General features: G+C 42.7%; 1 protein-coding gene across 5 annotated transcripts in view; it reads left to right on the forward strand.

Moving 5' to 3' along the window:
- LOC134568452 (oocyte zinc finger protein XlCOF7.1-like) overlaps positions 1-20,768 on the forward strand; it is a 47,540-nt gene extending 26,772 nt beyond the window's left edge. For 3 of the 5 annotated variants that reach the window (XM_063427053.1, XM_063427051.1, XM_063427052.1), the window contains one exon: positions 17,948-20,768. In XM_063427053.1, coding sequence (XP_063283123.1) covers positions 17,998-19,860 — 1,863 coding nt within the window. In that variant the 5' untranslated portion in view covers positions 17,948-17,997 and the 3' untranslated portion in view covers positions 19,861-20,768. Of the gene's footprint in view, positions 1-17,205; positions 17,524-17,947 lie in introns of those variants that run through there. The other 2 variants (XR_010084035.1, XM_063427050.1) reach the window with 2 other exon arrangements.
- The last annotated feature ends 1,746 nt before the right edge of the window (positions 20,769-22,514 follow it).

Here is a 22,514-nt window from a genome sequence, read left to right on the forward strand (position 1 = left end):
TACCTGCTGGAAACCTTGCTTTATGGGTTTATGACTACTGTTCCTGAGCCTGTAAGGCCAGTCGGGGGGGTTGGGGGCTGCCCCACCGAGATTTGGGCAGCCCAGCTCTGTGCAATGCCACCGCTGCCAGAAGTGGGGGCATTACAAGCGAGAATGCCCACAGCTAGGAGACTGGTCCACCTGGATCCGACAAGGACCACCACCACCACAGAGAACAGCCGCCCACTACTATCAGGAGGAAAGCACGACCCCATATGGCGCGGCAGTCCCCATCACAACTATAGAGCAATGGCAAGTACTTCACAAAGCCAATCCAGTACAGGCCAATGCTGACAATCGTCAACACCATAGACAAACTGTGTATTTGGAGGGTAAAGTGGTCCAAGGACTACGTGACTAAAGAGCCACTATCACCCTGGTAAAAAGTCACCTGGTCTCAGAGAAAGCCAAGACCAACAAAACTGTAGCCATCAGGGTAGCCGGGGGAGCTGTGTACCGGCTACATACAGCAAGGGTTCATTTGCATTGGGGAGCGGGGTCAGGAAACATGGACGTGGGGTTGATAACGCAGTTACCGGGGGAAGTTTTGTTGGGGAATGATCTGGGGAGGCTCACGTCTGCTTTTGAGCCCCAGATACCCACCACAGGGGAAGCTCATCCTGTGGTCACCCGACAGCAGGCCCGCACTCAGGACCACAACATACTCCCGGAGGTTCAGATAAGAGACCCTTCCCCTTCCTTAGAGTGTGTACCCTGGGCCCCCCTAATGAATTTGCAGCTGAAGTAATAACTGACCCTACGCTGCAAGTCTATAGGGACAAGGTTGTCACTGACTCACCCAGGGGGAGGGAGAGAGATTTGTCTGGGACAAGCAGCTTCTATACAGGGAGTCTGACAAGCAGATAGCTGGGTCAGAACCGATAGTGATGAGGCAGTTAGTGGTACCGCAGCGGTACCGTGCAGAGTTACTCCGGATAGCGTATGATATTCCGCTATCCGGACATTTAGGGGTCAGTCGCACTAGGTACAGACTGACCCAAAGTTTCTTCTGGCCAGGGATCAGCCAGGAAGTGCGCAAGTATTGCAGCACGTGCGACACCTGCCAGAGGGTAGGAAAAAGGGGAGACCGAAGAAAGGCGAAACTACATCCCCTACCCATAATTAAAAAACCCTTTAGCAGAATAGCCGTAGATTTGATAGGTCCCCTCAGGAAAGCTAGCCCGTCAGGCAAAAGATACATTTTGACTGTGGTAGATTATGCCACTAGATATCCAGAGGCGGTGGCTCTGACCAACATCCACGCAGAAACGGTCGCGGATGCCCTCATGCAGATCTTCTCCCGGATGGTGTTACTCAGGGAGATCATCTCGGATCAGGGTACCCAATTTACCGCAGAAGTCACCCAACACCTCTGGAGGATCTGCGGCATTAAGCCTATTATCAGTGCCCTTTACCATCCCCAGACTAATGGACTCTGCGACCGGTTCAATGGTACATTGAAGCAAATGCTCCGAACCTTCGCAGAGACCCACAAGGACTGGGAGCGATTCCTGCCACACCTCTTATTCGCTTACCGGGAGGTGCCACAGGGGTTTCCCCGTTTGAACGGTTATTTGGGAGGGGTAAAAATACAAAAATAAGTGCTCTCTAACTGTGAGTAAGCTGCAGTTCACCAACAAGGTGTTCCCTCAACCTTGTGAAAAACAAGACAAATATATAGAAAAAAGGTGAACAGCGCTAACAGTATACAAAATATATCTATTACATACGTTATAGAAGATACTTCTCGGTGGTATAGCTTAAAAAGAGAAACAAAGTGCGATAATAGTGCAATATATTTTGACAATACAGTGGATGATGGAGGAATATATAATTCTCACTCACACTTTGAAGAGCTTTATAAGCTCAATTTCAAGGGCCTGGACGCAATAATCCCCGTCTACGGATTTATTGGTGTGCAGTCTTCTAGGTAAGCTTATAGATATGGATTTTTTGTGGTATATAGAACGAAAAAAATAGAAAGAAACCAATGGTATAGATAGTAGGTATATATAAAACGCAAATAGAAAAGATCCTACTTACATATACTAGAGCAATGGACCTGCTCTAGTTTAAACAGCTTCAGGTGGAACAATCCCCACCTAGGGATGTGATGGACCCAAATGTAGCAGCAGCAAGATGGAGTAGGAAGTAGGACTAGGGTAGACTGGGTATATATAAAAATGTATATACTTTATTTTTTAACAAATATTTTAAAAGTGAAATAACAAATATATAAAATACCAGTCTGAGTAAAAAGGTCCGTGGTTCTTCCTCACTTAACGCGTTTCGCCGTGGCTTTTTCAAAAAATATTATCTGTTAAGAGCCTCAGGCGGCTGCAGCTGCTTCTCTTCTCTTCTCTCCTCCCCACCCCTCCATTCCCTTCCCCTGTAGCGTGGCCAAGCTGCTCTCCGGTCCGCGGTGCCCATCCGGAGTGATAGGAAGGTGCACACTCAATGTGCACTTCCTGTCAGTCCGGCCGGTTACAAGAAACAGAAACTCCTGTTCCGCGTGGAGTTTCTGTTTCCTGTACCCGGATGGACTGACAGGAAGTGCACACTGAGTGTGCACCTTCCTATCACTCTGGACGGGCACCGCGGACCGGAGAGCAGCTCTGCCACGCTACAGGGGAGAGAGAGTAAGTGAAAGGGGAGGGGGGAGAGTAAGTGAAGGAGGGGGGTAACAGAAGGAGTAGAAGGGGGTATGAAAAACGGGGGGTAAGAAGAACACAAGGAGGAGGGGGGAGAGAGGATGAGGAGAAGGGGGGGACTGAGGAACACAGGGAGGGTGGGTGGTGAGGAGGACACAGGGAGGAGAGGGGGTAAGAAGAACACAGGGAGGGGGGAGGTGAGGAGAGCATGGTGAGTGTGAGAAGAGACCACTAAGGGGCAGAGGAGAGCTCTAAGGGACAGAAGGGACAGCTCTATAGGACAACGGGCAAGACAGCGAGCTCTTTCACAGTAGGCGTACACACACACACACACACACACACACACACATACATACACAGAAACACACAATGCATCCCTACACACAGAGAAACATAACATGCTTCCCTTACACACAGAGAAACACACAATGCATCCATTACACACACACACAATGCAACCCTTACACACAAAGACAATGCATCCTTTGCACACATACACAGAAACACACACATGCAAACACACACACACTGCTTTTCTTACATACACACAGAAACACAATTCATCTCTTACACACACTCAATGCACACACTTACAGATACACACCTTGCATCCCTTATGCATACAAACACAGATTCACGCAATCCATCCAATATACACAAATACACACTGCTTCCACTACACACAAACACACTGCATCACCTGCACAAACTGGTATCCCTATACACTACATACAATATGCACACATTAGATTCTCTACAATAACACATAACACATCCCCTACACACTCCACTCCCTGTGAGCGTACTCGTGGGTGCAACATATAAGTGGACTTATGAGTGGGCCTTATTTGTTTAGAAAAAAAAAAGGAGAAAAAGAAACAACTACTTTTAAAAATACTTGAAACTTGAAAAAAGGGGATATAGTACCTAAACCAAAATTTTGCACATATTCTATATGTAATAAGAAATTGCCTAAACAAATGAGCTGCCATGAAATAAGTGCTAAATACCCCCATTTATGTAGGGGTGTATATGTTTTTTTTTTTTCCCTAATTAGGTTTTTAGACGGATTTTTAGTAGTATTATGAGAATGTGTGCTGCCACTTTAACCCCTTAAGGACACATGTCATGTGTGACATGTCATGATCCCCTTTTATTCCAGAAGTTTGGTCCTTGTCTTTTTTTATTTAGAATTTGTGTGTGTAGTTACTTAAATTCATAATGCTAATTGAGTAAAATAAGTTTTTGTAGAGTTTCTTATTGCCCACAGAAATATGTGAAAAAAATCGATTTAGGCAATATACCCCATTTTGGTTCCACGTTTTAAATTTTTAAATATGTTTTTTATATATATATTCATAGTTTTAAATATCTGAGACCCCTTTTCTATCAGTTGGCACTGGGATCAGCAGTGCTACTAATAAGTAGAGATGTCGCAAACTATCCGCCGAACTGTTCGCGAACTGTCCGCCGGCAAACAATAGCGTGTTCGCGTTGGGCGAACATACACGATTTCCGGTCCGCCCCCTATACGTCATCAATGAGTAAACTTTGACCCGGAACCTCACAGTCAGCAGACACTTCCTGGGAGGGAGGGTCTGCTGCTGATTGGCTGTAATGTGTCTGCTGACTGTGAGGTTCCGGGTCAAAGTTTACTCATTGATGACGTATAGGGGGCGGACCGGAAATCGTAAATGTTCGCCCAATGCGAACACGCTATTGTTCGCCGGCGGACAGTTTGTGACATCTCTACTAATAAGAGACTTATTTTGGACTCTGAAATGTTGATGAGAATGTTTGTATTGATTTTAAAATGGTTGGTAACATGGACTGGGGTATATAAGACACAGGATAGTGGGAGGAAGCATCAGCCGTTTGACAAAGCCCTGTGGGTGGGGCGAAATGCATTACGGACCCGGAACCAGGAAGTGATTTGGAGACAGTCGGCAACAGCAACCAGGATAGCAGCTGGAAGATTTTTTTTTACATTACATAAGTATATGGAACTTTCTTTGCGTTTTCCTGAGGCTGGTGAGCGGACTAACTAACTCCACAACAAGTTTTGCTGTTTTTAAATTTAAATTAATAAAGTATACTTACCTGAGATCCGGATTGCAAGCTTTCTTTCCACGGATCCCACACACTCTAGGGGCTGATCCTCCCTGAGTGCTATAGCAACGAGTGGTGCTTTTACCACTCCAATCTTGTGAGTGTAACACCTAAAGGGCACCTCTGTTTGCTTTATTTTATATATTTATAAGTAAATTACTACGCTGCACTAGGAGCTCTCTTTCTGTTTTTGTCTCCTTAATAGGTGTCAGAGTGATTTCCATGTTTGCAAGTATACCTACAGATTGTGTTTTGTTTTACCACAACCACTGTTTGGTTTTAAAGTATTTATAATATTTCCACTCTGTAAACACCTAATTTTATGTACACAGGGTTACTTTCGCTTTCTAATAAATACCTTTTTAATGTAGACGAACCTTGTGTAATATAAATATATTAATTTGGTGATTTACCACAGTCTGGGTGAGAAGCAGAGAATGTACTTCAAGTTAGGTATTAAGTCCCAGGGTGAGTCTTCACCATTGTTTGTGGCTGTCTCTGTTAGTCCCAGGTTGTGGCTAGGAAGGGGCCGGAGCTGGATGCCGCCGGGTTACATGGCTGCCATTGCGGTCTGTGTACCGTTGTTTGGTGCCTGAGGGAGTGGATAAGGCCTCTTGCCTTCGCATGCCTTGGGACTTTCTTCTCCACTCCGTCTCCCCCAAGCCTACGTCCACTGTGTGGTTGCTGCCACTGACCTGTTCCACCACTCGTTCAGTCGTTGGTTTCCCTGGTGTGTGAGACCGTGTTGCTTGTGGGGTTCGTCATGTTATAGACCACCGCCATCTTAGGTAAGCAGGGTGTTGTTGCTTCCTCCTGCCTGTGGCCTTGTGAACATGCTGTGGTGGACTGCAATGACCCCCAACAGTCCAAGGGGGTTTTTGTATCTGCAGGACTTTGGGGCTGGTGGACCGGCCATGTCCCCAGCCCCACATCAACTTCTAGGCTGCAGGTCGGACCTGCCTCGGTTGATGCCTCTGGAGTGCCAATAGTGGCACAGTCCTGTTCCTTCCCAGGGCTCCGTGGGGTGGGTGGGTGCATGGGGAGCCTGTTTAGCCTGGTTGGATTGCGGCAAGGAAGGTTTAAATTTAGCCATTTGGTGGGAGCCTTGGGTGCTTGCGACCTCTCTGCATGGCGTTAAAGCTCCGCCGCCTTGTATTCATTTTTTGTATCACACAGCTATGTTTCAATGCTGCCACCCATCCCATGTGTTCCCTATTAAAGCTTAATAAGTATGTAGGGGTGTATGTAAAAACAAAAATACCTCTCTGTCTCATTAGTGATATCTTTGCCAGAAGCTAAAGGAAGCAAGGTGAAAGGTCCGTGTAGGACCCACCTGCGAGGTTATGCCTTGACGTGGAAGGCGGGCATTCCCTCCAATGGCCATCGGAGTAACTAAATAACCTAAATTTGTTAAAAAATACATAGGGATTTAGGAGAGAGCTCAGGTAACTTTTTCCTTGTGTTTTACTGTATGTATTGGGGCTGATGTGTGCTATGGTAGTTGCTGCCACCCAGGAGTGATGGGAGTAAGCGCAGGACTTATTTTTTTGTGTTTCTAAAAGATGTTTGCCTGATTATTTTTGGAAATAATTTATAATGAGTAGCCGAGAAACCATCTGGGCCAGGACTTTTGTTGGATGGGGTTGTTTTAATGGCTAGTAACTTTTCAGCCATGGTGAAGGGTTCTTTGGTGAAAGAAACCTCGACACTGGTTCTTGGTGGAGCCTGTTTGCCAGCCTTCTGCCCTGGGACTATGATAAACCTTGCTTACACTGTTTGTGCCTTTTGCACTGTATGGTTCGGTATTTGGGGCTTGCTGAACTAATACTGTTCGTATAGCCACCGAACAAACCACCGAATAACTGGACAAGCCAGACAAGAAGTGTACCAACTATTAACATTATTCCCTCAGTAACTCAACCCAGTTCAAACCCATATGTCCAGTATTTTATATTCTACTTTGAATCCCTGAAGTAGACCAACCACACGGCCTGATTTCCTGGAACTCTTTTCGGACAGTAATTCTGTGTGCTGCCGGTTAAACTAAGACCTGCCTGGAGATAATTGAGTTAATAAAGAATCTGACTCAATTATCTCCCAGGCAGAGGGGAGGGGGTGTATATTTGTATATTGGAGTGTCATGCAGTTAAACATTGTTATTGGTCTGTGATTTTGTGTTGCATTCCCCCACAAGGTCCATGTGGGAGTGCCCCTTCCATGGGACTTGCATAAAAGGTCTTTGGAGAGCTATAATCACTTGCTCTTCTAAGAGCAGTCTGCTACACTCTCTGGAATAGGAGCGGTTCACCCACTGGAAGCTCGATCCTGGTCTTGGGTTCAGGGTGGGTGAAGGATGGCGAGTTCCCGGCTGTAACGCTGGTGGAGTGCTGGAAGTACGCGGAGGCACCCAATCGGGGTGCCAGGCGGTCCACCACAGGTTCATCTAAGGAGCAAGTCCCTGATGGAGGGAGAATTGCCTCAGTACCGAAGGTGTCACTGCGCAAATTATACAGTGAGAGATTATACATCCAGAATGCCTCGGCTATGTCTTCCGTCATGTGTGCAAACGTGTTATCTGCTTTCTTAATTTTGGGAATGTATGTAATTGCCTGCCTTTATGTTAGTGCTTTTGTCAACAGTATGCCACACTTCTTACTGTGGGCATAATAGAGGTGCCTCGTCCATAGCATAGCTTTCTTAGTCGAATTCTGCAATAACGAGGAGTTCTTTTTTTAGGGATAGTAGTTTGCGTTTGTACGTATCTGATATGGTGAGTTTGTGGGTGTTTTCAGTATGTTTTACATCACCTAGGATTTGAGTATTTTATTAGGTGCGTGGACCGGGACCCATGTATGCCTGATGTTCAGAGTAGGAGTCAAAGTGTGGAGGTGGATTAGCAGGGTCTGGGGCAGGGCAACCACACGCCCCCTGGTGTTGAGCACCAGTGTTTGTGCAGCCACATACCAGAACCCTGATTCAGCTTATGCGGATCCCAGGAACTAGGAGCAAGTAATAGTGAGGCTCTGCAGCAGGGACGTATCCAGTACTGAAGCAAGGCAAGACTAGGAGAGCAGGGCAAGACTAGAAATAGGCACCATACATGAAAACAAGACAAAACTAGGAGAACCCAGAACCAGAGCAGGACAGAAAGCATAACCTAGAACATGTACACAAGACATGAGGAAAACAAGAACATAACATGGTCAAGAATGAACAGGACTGTACATGGACTTGGATTACAAGACAAAATAAACAAGACAAGAGATACAAGGTAAAACAAGAGGAAACATAACCAAGCACTATATATGAAAAGTATGGGGATTTAGTTACACTATATGATCATACATTGCATAAGCCTGCCACAACGCCAATGTACCCCATATCTGGCAGGTCCTACACTGCCTAATGCATACTAAAACAACCACACTATACCACAATAGCACTTACCTGCAAGAAAGGGCAGATAGATTAAATACTGCTGCAGGTCCAAGCTGAAACAAAAGGAAAGTGGAAAACAAATGGGTGTGGCAACATGAAACAAACATTTAAATGAATCCAAAAGACTGGGAAATCCAGGGACAGACTATAAGAATGAACTCAGAAACCCAGCAATAAAGAAAACCAGACATAGACCAGAAAACCAGAAAAAACAAGAAAGAACAACAAAAAAGAGTACTGGATACCAGAAGCCATTGCCAGAATGATCCGCAGCGAGGAACAGGACATGACCGCTCCATGGCATAGCTATCTGTGGTAGCGTGGTTTAAACAGTAAAGTACTTGATGGGCCGGTGTTCGGATAATTGACTGCAGGTAGGAGAAGGGAAGGGAGGTCGGCGGCTCAGCGGTGTTCATGACTTTAACAGTCCGCAGAAAGGCACGAATCAGCCTTTCTGCAGGGAAAAAGAACAGTGTTAAACATGGGGCCATAATCTAAAGGGAGCAGGCAAGCAACCAGGCTCCTCCAGTTTCATAGTCTTATTTCTTATCTTTCAAAAAATATTTTTGTCAGTTTTTCTAAGTATGGTAAACAATAAATAATTTATAGACCAATTTTCTTTAACTCCCAGTTAGAGTTGAGCGAACCCGAACTGAAAAGTTCGGGTTCGTACCGAACATTAAGATTTTTGAACCCCGGACCTGAACACTGTATGTTCGTGTTTGAGTTCGGTGTTCGGCGATTTAATGATGCATTTTGAAAGGCTGCAGGGCAGCCAATCAACAAGCAAAGGGAACGTCCTTTGTCGGGCCCCCTGGTCGTACCACTTTTTTTGTCTGCTTTGGGCCGCATGGAGGTGATCTCTGGTCATCCGGGCTAACTGTTCCATACGGTCCCGCATTTCCAGAACATATGGTACTAAAGGGACACCTTCCTGTTCCATTTCCCCTCCCAGTGCTCCCGGATGAGGTCGAGGGGTCCCCGTACCCTCCGTCCATAGAGCAGCTCAAAGGGGGAAAACCCAATGGATTCCTGGGGCACCTCTCGATAGGCGAATAAGAGGTGCGGCAGGAATCGCTCCCAGTCTCTATACTCGTCTGTAAATGTTCGGAGCAACTGCTTCAGGGTACCATTAAAACACTCACATAGACCGTTTGTCTGGGGGTGGTAAGGGGAGCTGAGAAGAGGTTTTATACCACAGACCTTCCATAGCTGTTGGGTTAGATCTGCAGTAAACTGCGCCCCCCTGTCAGGATTTCTTTCAGGAACCTCACTCTGGTGAATATTCCGACTAGGGCACTGGCAACAGTGTCAGCCTGAATATTCATCAAAACGACGGCCTCCAGATAACGGGTAGCGTAGTCCACCACGGTAAGAATGTATTTCCTACCGGATGGACTGGGGTTAGGTAGAGGTCCCACCAGGTCGACCGCTACCCCGCTAAAAGGTTCTTCGATCACTGGCATGGGCTGCAGTCGAGCTTTAGGGTGGTCCCCCCTCTTTCCTACTCTCTGGCATACGTCACATGTGCTGCACTAACGATGCACGTCCTTGGAGATCCCCGGCCAAAAGAAGGTCTGGGTGCAGTTGCCACCCAGGTGTCCTGCTAAGGGGATGTCGTGTCCAATACGAAGGAGTTCCAACCTGTATTTCCGGGGTACCACAAGTTGGCACTTCTGGGATGGGGCACATCCTCTCTTCCTACCTGTGGTTAGTCTATATAATCTATCTTTGTCCCAAATAAAGCTCTCCTCAGCTTTCTCCCTATATTTCTTATGGAACTGGTCCTCTCTAGTTTCCCTCCCAAATTCCTCAGGGTGTCCCAAGCTAGAGGTCTAGCAGTCAGGGGAAGGGGTGGTGAGGAACTTACCTGGGTCTCCCGTCCTGGTGCAGGATCCTCGTCACCACGGGTCTGGGAATGGGTGGTCACCGAGCAAGCAGTAGCAGGAGTGGTAGGCAAGTAGGCTGAAGTCAGTGGTCCAATATCGTTGCCTAGCAGGACTTCTGCAGGTAGATTTTCCATGATGCCCACGGTATTCTTTCCCAATCAGACTCCCCAGTCGAGGTGAACTCTGGCAGTGGGCAGACGGAATATAGCTCCTCCAGCCACCCGGACAGCTACGGTGCGGTTTGACAGGTGTTCTGGTTTGACCAAATGTCGTTGTACCAGAATGATGGTGATGCCTGTGTCCCTGAGGCCTTGAGCCACTTGGCCATTTACTTGTACCTCCTGACGGTGCTGCTGGCGATTGTCCGGGGAGGCAGCTTGAACTGGATCTGCCTTATATAGGATACCCAGGCATTCCTCAGTGCTCATCTCGGTGTCCATGCAGTGAACAGCTGGTGCCCGAGGGGTTGCAGTCTCGGTGGCGGGTGAGGGGCACCTCCAATTTGAGGCGGAGGACCCCAAAGGGCGTGGACCCCAAAGTGCGTACTCCTCAGCTAACCGGGCAGCGTCCTTTAAGGTGAGGGGGCGGCAGTCTCACACCCAGTCCTGTAAATCCCAGAAAAAGTGTTCCATGAGAAATAGCTGTAGCTTTTCTTCTCCAGTGTTGGAGTTGCATCCCTTTACCCAGTATGATGCAACTTGCTGCAGCCATGTGGGAATCCGCAACTCTTTTCTTGGATTCCCGGAACCGGCGGCGATAGGTCTTTGGAGTAACTGCATGCCTGGTGAGTCGGGCCTCCTTAACTTTAACTGGGCTTATTACTGGCACTCCACCCTTGGCTCTCCAGCAGATCCTTCAGTGTTGGTGTGGCAAAACCAACCTCAACACTGGGCATTGGAGAAGACTGCCAGCCTCCTGCCATGTGACTATGGCCCCTGGGTTGTATTGCCCTTTAAAGACATTATTTGGGCTTATTGGATATTGAAACACTTTTTCTGCCCCTTTGAATACATGAGAAGGTGTGCCCCTCCCCCTTTTCCTGTCTTTTGTTCTCCAGCAGGGCGTTGTCCCAGGGACACTGCCAGACCAGTTGGAACTTGTTGCTATGGTTTAACCCCATGGCAATTTGACTGTGTTTTGTGGTATCTGAGCACTGTCCAGATGTAGTGAGTGCTCAGATCCAAGAAATCTGGGGATAGGTTGAATGTGGGGGTTCTGTTAAGTATAATAGGAATTATGTATTTTGGTGTTTTTACTGTTGTGAACAGAGCTATTTTCTGTATGCTGGAGGTAATTGGCTTACCACACCCAAGTCATGCTTGCAGGTGGTCACAAAGGGATTTCCAACTAACTTTTCCCACTGAACCAATTTGTATGAGTTTGACAAATGTTTGTACGCTGATTCTGAAATTGAATTTCATTATGTGAATGTGATGTATACTTTTAGAGTTATGAATATTGTGTAAAACTGTGTATTTTTGTGCCTATGATAATTACATTAGACCATTGTGTACAGTAATTATATCACAGTCAGAGGGGAGGATTTTGTGTGGGAGTGTCTGAGTGTATTGTATGTATTGATTTGGTTGTTCTGCAAAACCCTGTGGGCAGTACTATGTGTGTAAAATGTGCATAAAAGCAGAGTGTTTGATTAAAAGCTTCAGTTCTACTTCACCCTCAATTTGGAGTGCCGTCTCTTATTGGGGGAATCTGCTACAAGGAATTGCTATGCTCTGCATACTCTCTTGCTATATTCACCGCTAAGCTCTTGTAAGAGCTTGTTCCTGTTTTGCTCTTTGAAGGAGTCTACGGTGGTTATGGCGTCTGCTGCAGTGCTTGGAGTCCTCAGGAAGCACTAGGAGCATCCTTCAACGGAGGTACCCAGTCGGGGTGCCAGGTGATCCGTTACAGTCGGTCTTTTCAGTTTGGCATACTGATGCTCCATTCAACGCTTGCTCTGTGGATGAAAGGACCATCCCGCTGCTGCCAACAGTGTAACGGCTACCCAGGGTAGTAAGGGGTATCTGCCGTAGGTGCAAGATGCTGTGTTGTAGGGGAGAGGTGAAGTCCTATCTGTTGGATCCCTGGAGCAATAGAGAGGCAGAGCTCTGTAAACAGCTTGTGATTAAGCTGCAAATTCCCTTTCAACGAGACACAGCTATGTTTTGAAGGGTGAAGAAGAACTGACTACTGGCACATACAGCCTCTTTTTTTTAGCCTCTTTTAAACATAGTAATGCTCACAGGGTTTTGAAGAACAGCCAATCAACACATTACAACACAGCTAACACTCTCATTCATTACATCATAAATCCTCCCCTCTGCCTGTGATACAATTATCTCAACACAATAGACTAACTTAAGTATCACAGGCAGGAAAATACAGGATTATCCTCTGAACCGGGGGGATCTGGGTGAACCACATATCCAAAATTCACCCAGATCCGTTCAGTAGTTTGGAATATATGGTTCAATGCAGATTCCACAGAACATGTACAGGCTATATGAAAAATAAGTCAAGCAAAATTCAGTTTTAATACAAAGTAAAATTGAAAAAGTGGAAATGGACACAAAACATATTAAAATAAAAAAATATGTAAGAGATAAACAAGACTACAGTAACAATCAAGTGAGGACTTACAATCTACACAAAAAATATACCACTGAAACATCCACCATAAGGAATAGGAACCAAGATTACGAACACACTCACCATACCAATTCTTATCGCTACAACAAATCACAATATCACTCTTCTCCACCACCACCATACCGTCACCGTCAAGTCAACTATTACCCCCATAATAGACAAAGACCTTCCACTTACTCCCAAAAAAATCACGATAGAAAGTATCCATCACCAAACAGACAAAGAGTATCACACAATCACAAAGCATCTAACTATCAAACCCACAAATATCACAAATCACCAGACTATCAAAATTTTCCTCAACATACCACTACAAACAAATCGAGTTACACTCAACCTTCAACACCTACACCCAGACCACAAAGGTCTAGATTTGGTCACAAATACTTAGACCTCCCAAAGTCACCACCTAATTACACTCACAATAATGGATATCAATTACTGTCTATTGATTCTGAGATTGAGGAGAATTTTTTAGACATTCGTACACAGAATCTACCTCACACACAGACCCCATACTTACCCAGAGTAAGGAAAAGAAGCTTAAGTATAGAGGAAGGAGAGGTGGCAGAAGACTACAAAAGAGAAAGGAAGGAGAGACAATAAGTACGATAGATGAGAAAAAAATTTGAATTTTTAATCTTTCTCAAAAAGTTTTAACATCCACTCAGTTTCTAGTTTTAAGTAAAGGTCTTAAATACGCTCCCACCAATTCTTTTAAACCCTTTCAAGCATTTCTGGACATTAACAAATTTGTGAGGAAAGCTACAATAAAAAGATTTTTTACTCAAAAAAGCAACATTTCCACAGAATCAAATCCAGTCTCGCAACATCACAATTCTGACACCTCCATTGAACGCCCTACTACACACACTGTTTTAAAAAATCCTTCCAAATTTTATCCTTATTTTAAATCAGGGCCTATAGAAGTCTTTGAAAAATTGGTCCTGAAGGATTTTGAAAAAATTAAACATAACAAGTATGATCAACAGAAACTTACTCAGAAGGAATGGAAAGCCCTCAAAGAACTCCAGAAAGACGAAGAAATCGTCATCAAACCCACCGATAAAGGTGGTGGTTTAGTTATTCTATCAAAGTCTATGTATATAAAAGAAGCGAATCGTCAACTTAATGATCCTGAGGTATATAATAAATTACCCTATGACCCTACCTCTAATATTAAAGATATTTTAAGTGAATTTTTGATAAAAGGATTAGACATGGGTATTCTCAACAAACAAGAATTTGATTACCTTAATATTCTCTATCCTAAAATCCCAGTCATCTATTTTCTTCCAAAAATACACAAAAATGCAAAAGAACCCCCTGGAAGACCAATAGTATCTGGTATTAATTCTGTTTTATCCAATCTTTCCGAGTATATTGATATTTTATTACAACCTTTAGTCAAAGAAACTAGGTCATACCTGAAAGACTCCTTGACTCTTTTATCTTTTTTAAGTGATTTTAATTGGTGCCCTGATTATATACTAGTAACTTGTGATGTACAATCCCTGTACACCATAATCCCACACAATATTGGATGTCAGGCAGTAGAAAGGATTTTAAAACAAAACAGTTCAATTCCAGACTTTCAAATTGATTTTATTATACAAGGTATTTACACTATTCTTACAAATAACTATTTCTGTTTTTTAGATTAATTTTATATACAAAAGAAGGGCACAGCCATGGGTACCAGGTTTGCCCCCAGCTATGCCAACCTCTTCATGGCAGATTGGGAAGCCTCAGCTGTTTGGGGTGACCATGGCTGGCGGGCAAACCTGGTTTCTTATTTTCGTTACATTGATGATCTTTTTTTTATCTGGAAGGGTTCAGAAACGTCTCTTAAGCTGTTTTTAGATCATCTAAATGTAAATGATAGGGGCATTGTTTTATCGTCAGAATTTAGTAAGTTGTCAGTCAATTTTTTAGATTTAAATATTTTTATTCTAGATGGGCGTATCCAAACTAAAACTTTTTTTAAAGAGGTATGCACCAATGCGATAATAGACCAGACCAGCTGTCATTATAAACCTTGGTTGGAAGGCATTCCAAAAAAGCCAATTTCTCCGCCTCCATCGAAACTGCTCATCTACAGCTGATTTTAATGTTCAATCTACCTCATTGAAAAATATGTTTTTAGAAAAAAACTATGAGGTAGACAAATTAGATACAGCTCTAGGGGTGGTTAAAGAAAAGGAGAGAAAGGAGCTCTTAAAATATAAAGTCAAAAAAGAAGACCCCCCACAATTACCCATTATCTTAGATTTTAAAAATAAAAATAAAACTTTAAAAAAAATCATAAATAAACACTGGCACATTTTAAAACAGCAAATGCAAAAGAATAATAAGCGCTCTCTTCTCAGGGGTGAGCAGCAGTTCACCAACAAGATGTTCCCTCTACCTTGTGATAAATGGACAGATAAAATAGAAAGGTGAACAGCGCTAAAAATCAGAAAATGTACATACGTTTAGTAGAAATACTGGCCAGCGGAGTAACTTAAAAAAAGAGAAACAAAAATACAAATAATGGTACAGTATGTATGAACGATACAATTCCACAAGAACAAAGGTGTTATATTCACACTCACACTTTGAGGAGCTATATCAGCTCGGTGTTAGGAGCCTGGACGGAATAATCCCCGTCTATGGATTTCTTGAGGTTCAAGACCGTTGGTGAATTTATAGGTGTAAGTATTCGTTATATGAAAAACAAGAGTAAAATACGCCACATGGTATAGTACGTAAATATAAAATATTGTAAAAAAAGTGGATGATCCTACTTACATATACTAGAGCAATGACCTGCTCTAGTTTGGAGAATTTCAGGTGGAATAATCCCCACCTTGGGATATAGTGGACCCAGGTATAGCAGCAAAGCAGTATTAGATAGGAAGGAGGACAAGAGAAGTGACTGGATAGTTTAAAAAAAAATATCTATACTTTAATACAATAAGTAAAAAGTGAATAATAAACTATAGAACCAGTCCTGTATAAAAGTCCAAAATTCTTCCTCACTTGACGCGTTTCGCCGAAGCTTTCTAAAAGTGAATGCATTTTAAAACAGGACGATCTTTTAAAGGATCATATTCCAGATAGACCCAATGTTATATTTAGAGGAGCCCCCAATTTCAGAACTATCCTGACTAAGAACTACACTAAAAACAGTATACAACAAAGACATTTTTTTTTATCCAGGCCCAAAGGCTTCTTTAAGTGCAATAAATGTATTGTGTGTAAAACCACAAAAGGTACCACACATTCTAAAATTACTAATTTCTCCTCTACCATTACCAAAACCTCTTACCCGATTAAATACTTTATTGGGTGTAACACTAAAGGCGTTGTATACCTATTAGAATGCCCATGTGGACTCCAGTACGTGGGCATGACTAAAAGATGTCTCAAAGTAAGATTGGCAGAACACTGCCGTAACATTAAAAGAGGCTACGACAATCACTCAGTCTCTAAACACTTCCTAATACACAATAAAGACCCGACACTCTTAAAAGTTATCGGGATAGAACAGGTTACCCTTCCATGGAGAGGTGGAGACATTACAAATATCTTAGGCAAAAGAGAAATGTATTGGGTCTTTCAACTTAAAACTCTCTTCCCAGAAGGACTCAATGCTGAATTTGATCTTTTTAATTTTTTATAATAATTTTTTAACAATAATTTTTTACAATTATTTTTTATTATTCCAATTTTTTTTTTAATAAGCTATTAAACATTTTACTATTCTTGTTTACATAAACTTTTTTACAATATTTTTATTTATATTTTTTCCTATTCTGCTCTACATCCTTACCCATTTTTTTTCTCACTCATAAATTAATATATTATTTTTATTATGTCCCTTATATAACATATTTTTTTATTGTTCTTATTCATCATATTTGTTTTTTACATATCCATCTCATATAACATTATTTGTTACTTATATTTTATGTTATATTTATTACATTTGTTTATTACATATCCATTCATTTTCATATTGTGAGAGGAATCCTCTCTATTCATTCATTTTTTATGTCACTTTTACATTTTTCCTTTCCATAGATAAAACAATTATTTTTTCCTCACTAGACACTCTCAAGTGTGGCATAGAGATCGCATTCTCTACGCCCACCTGCTCACATCAGACGGAGGCGTACCTTCTGAGGTTAAATGTGTTTAGAACTACTGAACGGTGTCTTTGTGCACCAAATACCGGCGCAAAGGCACAGTGTAGAAAAGTACACACACACACACACACACGCGCAGCCATTATACAGGTTAACTGGGGTGTTTTTGTTACACGTTTTGTCACAAAGCATTTGACTTGTGTGCCTACTAACAGTGGCTGCTCACTGTTTACTAGACATGGCCCTACTCGCGGTATAGCTAATCTTTACTTAATATTAGTAAATGTGGCTGAAAGACCAATTTAGGTCTTTCAGCTTTTTGGTAGATAGCTCTCTAATACTGTGGGAATTAAAGAGTTATCTACTAAGCGGCTGCTTATTTTGTTATTTTGAAGTGATTTCCCTATCCACATTTGTTTGCAGGGCACTTGTTCTACTCTTACCCGTATTTTACTTCCTTTTGCAGCCTTCTAGCCCTTTCCATGAGTTTTTTATAGGCATTTTTGTGCCCAAAAATTCGGGTCCCCATTGATTTTTTTCAAAGTTCTGCCGGACCCGAACAACCAGGTGTCTGCTCAACTCTAATCCCAGTACATTTCCACGGGCAGGTCAAACCAGGTATCTACTACAATTTCAATAGTATAAGTGCTAGAGGGTAGGAGTGATAGAAAAAGAGTAGTAGATACTTGGCACAGCCTTCCAGTGGCAGAGATAGAGGGGGGATAACAGTGAAATTATGTGCTGCATGTGTTTAGAATATATGTGATTAGAATGTATGTGATATACACAGTATGTGTAATTTGTTCCTCTAGCATAAATGCAGATATGTGAGGCTTTATGCGCTAAATCTAATTTTGCAAAGCAAATTAAAGTAAAAAGGAGTATACACAATTTTGCTAGTGAATGGGTAATGCACACAAAATACTTGATTTCTTCGCAATCACTATGACACCTGATGGTCATATCTCTTATAAATTATACAAATATTGTCTGTTTTTCTAAGTATAGCAATTTTCTTTAACGCCCAGTATATTTCTTTCAGGTGTATTTGTCAAGAGAGGTGACAAGAAAAGAAATACATGAAGCAAGGCTATGAAGAAATCTATTAAAAACAGAACCAAGTCTAACTCTGAAAAACCAAGTATTTTGTCAGATTCCTGTATGTTCTCAAAGGAGATGGTAAACATAAACCCCAAACATTTCTCGTGTTCTGAATGTGAGAAATGTTATGTCACAAAAGCAGTGTTCGTTTGTCATCAGAGAACTCACACAGGAGAGAAACCATTCTCATGTTCTAAATGTGGAAAAAGTTTTGTCACAAATGCAGATCTCGTCCGTCGTCAGAGAACTCACACAGTAGAGAAACCGTTTCCATGTTCTGAATGTGGAAAATGTTTTAGGCAACATTCAACTCTTGTCAATCATCAGAGAACGCACACAGGAGAGAAACCGTTCGCGTGTTCTGAATGTGGAAAATGTTTTAGGCAACATTCAACTCTTGTCAATCATCAGAGAACTCACACAGGAGAGAAACCGTTCCCATGTTCTGAATGTGGAAAATGTTTTATCACAAAAGCAGATCTTGTGAGTCATCAGAGAACTCACACAGGAGAGAAACCATTCTCCTGTTCTGAATGTGGAAAATGTTTTGGGCTACAATCTCATCTTGTCCGTCATCAGAGAACTCACACAGGAGAGAAACCGTTCTCATGTTCAGAATGTGAAAAATGTTTTAGGCAACTTTCACATCTTGTCAATCATCAGAGAACTCACACAGGAGAAAAACGATTCTCGTGTTCTGAATGTGGAAAATGTTTTATCATAAAAGCAGATCTTGTAAATCATCAGAGAACTCACACAGGAGAGAAACCGTTCTCGTGTTCTGAATGTGGAAAATGTTTTGGGCGACATTCAACTCTTGTCAATCATCAGAGAATTCACACAGGAGAGAAACCGTTCGCGTGTTCTGAATGTGGAAAATGTTTTAGGCAACATTCATCTCTTGTCAGTCATCAGAGAACTCACACAGGAGAGAAACCGTTCGCGTGTTCTGAATGTGGAAAGTGTTTTTGGCACCTTTCATCTCTTGTCAGTCATCAGAGAAAACACACAGCAGAGAAACGGTTCTCTTGTTCTGAATGTGGAAAGTGTTTTTGGCACCTTTCAACTCTTGTCAGTCATCAGAGAAAACACACAGCAGAGAAACGGTTCTCTTGTTCTGAATGTGGAAAGTGTTTTTGGCACCTTTCAACTCTTGTCTGTCATCAGAGAACACACACAGGAGAGAAACCGTTCTCATGTTCTGAATGTGGAAAATGTTTTATCACAAAAGCAGAGCTTGTCCGCCATCAGAGAATTCACACAGGAGAAAAACCGTTCCCATGTTCTGAATGTGGAAAATGTTTTATCACAAAAGCAGATCTTGTCAGTCATCAGAGAACTCACACAGGAGAGAAACGATTCTCGTGTTCTGAATGTGGAAAAAGTTTTGTCACAAAAGCAGAGCTTGTCCGCCATCAGAGAATTCACACAGGAGAAAAACCGTTCCCATGTTCTGAATGTGGAAAATGTTTTGTCACAAAAGCAGAGCTTGTCAGTCATCAGAGAACTCACACAGGAGAGAAACGATTCTCGTGTTCTGAATGTGGAAAAAGTTTTGTCACAAAAGCAGAGCTTGTCCGCCATCAGAGAATTCACACAGGAGAAAAACCGTTCCCATGTTCTGAATGTGGAAAATGTTTTGTCACAAAAGCAGAGCTTGTCAGTCATCAGAGAACTCACACAGGAGAGAAACCATTCTCATGTTCTGAATGTGGAAAATGTTTTGTCACAAAGACAGTGCTCATCTGTCATCAGAGAATTCACACAGGAGAGAAACCATTCTCATGTCCTGAATGTGGAAAATGTTTTATCACAAAAGCAAATCGTGTCCGCCATCAGAGAACTCACACATGAGAGAAACCATATGTAGCGGATGGCACTAGGCTGTCCTGCAAATTTCATGTGAAGAGCTGCATTCGTATAAACTGCTGGTTTTAGATGTGTGTAAAAGAAATGTATTCCTCTGATTGTTCGGTAGAATCATTCGAATAAACTAAGGGAATGAAACTACCGAACAATCAGACCTCCCCTGTGTGAAGTGTGTCCTCAATTACCCATTGCAACATTGTTGCAAACGGGTAATTGATAAGTTAAGTAGCCGTCCTTTGTTCTCGGGGGTGGCCGCCATTCGACAAATGAACACGTGGCGACAGCCATTTTAAAACTCCCGAACAGCGGTGTTTTGCCGTCGAGTGTCTGGAACTCAAATCGGACACTCGACTAGGCGAACACCGCTGAAACCTCCACAAGCCCGGTCCGTTCGGTTCCTAACTACCGAACAGCCCCTCGTTCGGTAGATAGACAGAACCAGACGAGGGGATTCAGGCGAACCCTCCCTAGCCTCTATAGCTAGAGGTTTTCATGCCATTTATTCCCTGACTCCAGGACCGACCGCAGGGCCTATTCACATGGAACCGCATTCGGCTGTTTCACTCAGTGCGGTCGGTCATTTTATTCCCTCCATAAATTTCCCGAACCCCTGGTCTGATCTGGGTGATTTTTGGATATGTTGTTCACCCAGATCAGGGCTACCAGGGGATGTATGATTTAAAGGGGTACCCCTACGTTTAGGAGTACATCCAGAAACGGGGAATTGCTGTACTGGATAAGGGGATTATGATGCCGGCTGAGGGGAGGAGATGTGTGGGAGGTTACCAGGACAGGATTGACTACTGTATTAATGAATGTAATCCCTCCCTTGCATGGGAGCATGCTTTAAAAGGCCAGTGTGGAATAAAGCTTTCAGTTCTGCTCCTGAAACTGTGTGTCGTCCAGTTATTAAGTGTTCTTGCATAGCAAGACCACTTAATGTTATCTCACATATATATTATTATTATAGCAAAATTTGCCACCCTAACTCCTCCCACAGTTTTTACACTACATAGACAAAAATATACCAAAACGTGCAGATTGTTCCCGATCGGATTGCTATTACTTTGTAGAACGTTTCGCCGAATGGTTCACGGAATATCGTCGTTCTTGTGGCGAAATTTGTCCCATAGGAATGAATGGCAAAGCTAGAGTGGGAGCTGGCAAAAGCTGAAAAATCAGGACATGATTTCTAAACTGCCACCACTCCCTCATTTTCAGGCCCACCAACACAAATCTTATATCAAAACGTTCAGCTATCCCTGCTGCCACTAAAAATGTCCACGCCATTGACATTCATTGAAACTCCACTCTGCAAAGCTCACATTTGAAGGGCAATTTCTAAACTGCGACTGTGCCTTCATTGTTAATATCTCAGAGACATACTATACATCAAAATGTAGGTCTGGGTCTTGTGATTCTCACAATATAAAGCTTCACTGTAGGATTTATAGTTTTTAAAATATGACCGTTTGAAGATGGCAACCGCAAAAATACTCTGACCTGTGCAAGGCTGCAGCAGCAAGTGATGTCATAGACAGGGCCATTTGCACCTGCTAATGTATTTATAACTGTATGTTTTAATGTAGCTGTGAAGCACTTTGGGCAACAACGTTGCAATTAAATGTGCTATATAAATGATAACAGTTACTCCGCCCACTCCAGTTGTAGACTACTGGTGGAGGCAAGAACACTTCACACAATTTCCCCAGAAATTGTAGCTTTTCTAGTTATTAAGTGTTCTTGCATAGCAAGACCACTTAATGTTATCTCACATATATATTATTAAGTGTTCTTGCATAGCAAGACCACTTAATGTTATCTCACATATATATTATTATTATTATTCTCATTATAGCCAAATTTGCCACCCTAACTCCTCCCACAGTTTTTACACTACATAGACGAAAATGTACCAAAACGTGCAGATTGTTCCCGATCGGATTGCTATTACTTTGTGGAACGTTTCGCCAAATGGTTCTCGGAATATCGTCGTTCTTGTGGCGAAATTTGTCCCATAGGAATGAATGGCAAAGCTAGAGTGGGAGCTGGCAAAAGCTGAAAAATCAGGACATGATTTCTAAACTGCCACCACTCCCTCATTTTCAGGCCAAACTACACAAATCGTATATCAAAATGTTCAGCTATCCCTGCTGCCACTAAAAATGTCTACAGCTAAGTCATAGTCCTTATAGTTTTCACAATATGACCATTTGTTTGCAACTCACGCAGTCCATTGACATTCATTGAAACTCCACTCTGCAAAGCTCACATTTGAAGGGCAATTTCTAAACTGCGACTGTGCCTTCATTTTTAATATTGCAGAGACATACTATACATCAAAATGTAGGTCTGGGTCTTGTGATTCTCACAATATAAAGCTCTTCACTGTAGGAATTATAGTTTTTAAAATACGACCGTTTGAACATGGCAACCGCAAAAATACTCTGACCTGTGCCAGGCTGCAGCAGCAAGTGATGTCATAGACAGGGCCTTTTGCACCTGCTAATGTTTTTATAACTGTATGTTTTAATGTAACTGTGAAGCACTTTGGGCAACAACGTTGCAATTAAATGTGCTATATAAATAAATAATAAGTTACTCCACCCACCCCAGTTGTAGACTACTGGTGGAGGCAA

This window comes from Pelobates fuscus, chromosome 7, assembly GCF_036172605.1.
Source record: "Pelobates fuscus isolate aPelFus1 chromosome 7, aPelFus1.pri, whole genome shotgun sequence".
NCBI lineage: Eukaryota > Metazoa > Chordata > Amphibia > Anura > Pelobatidae > Pelobates > Pelobates fuscus.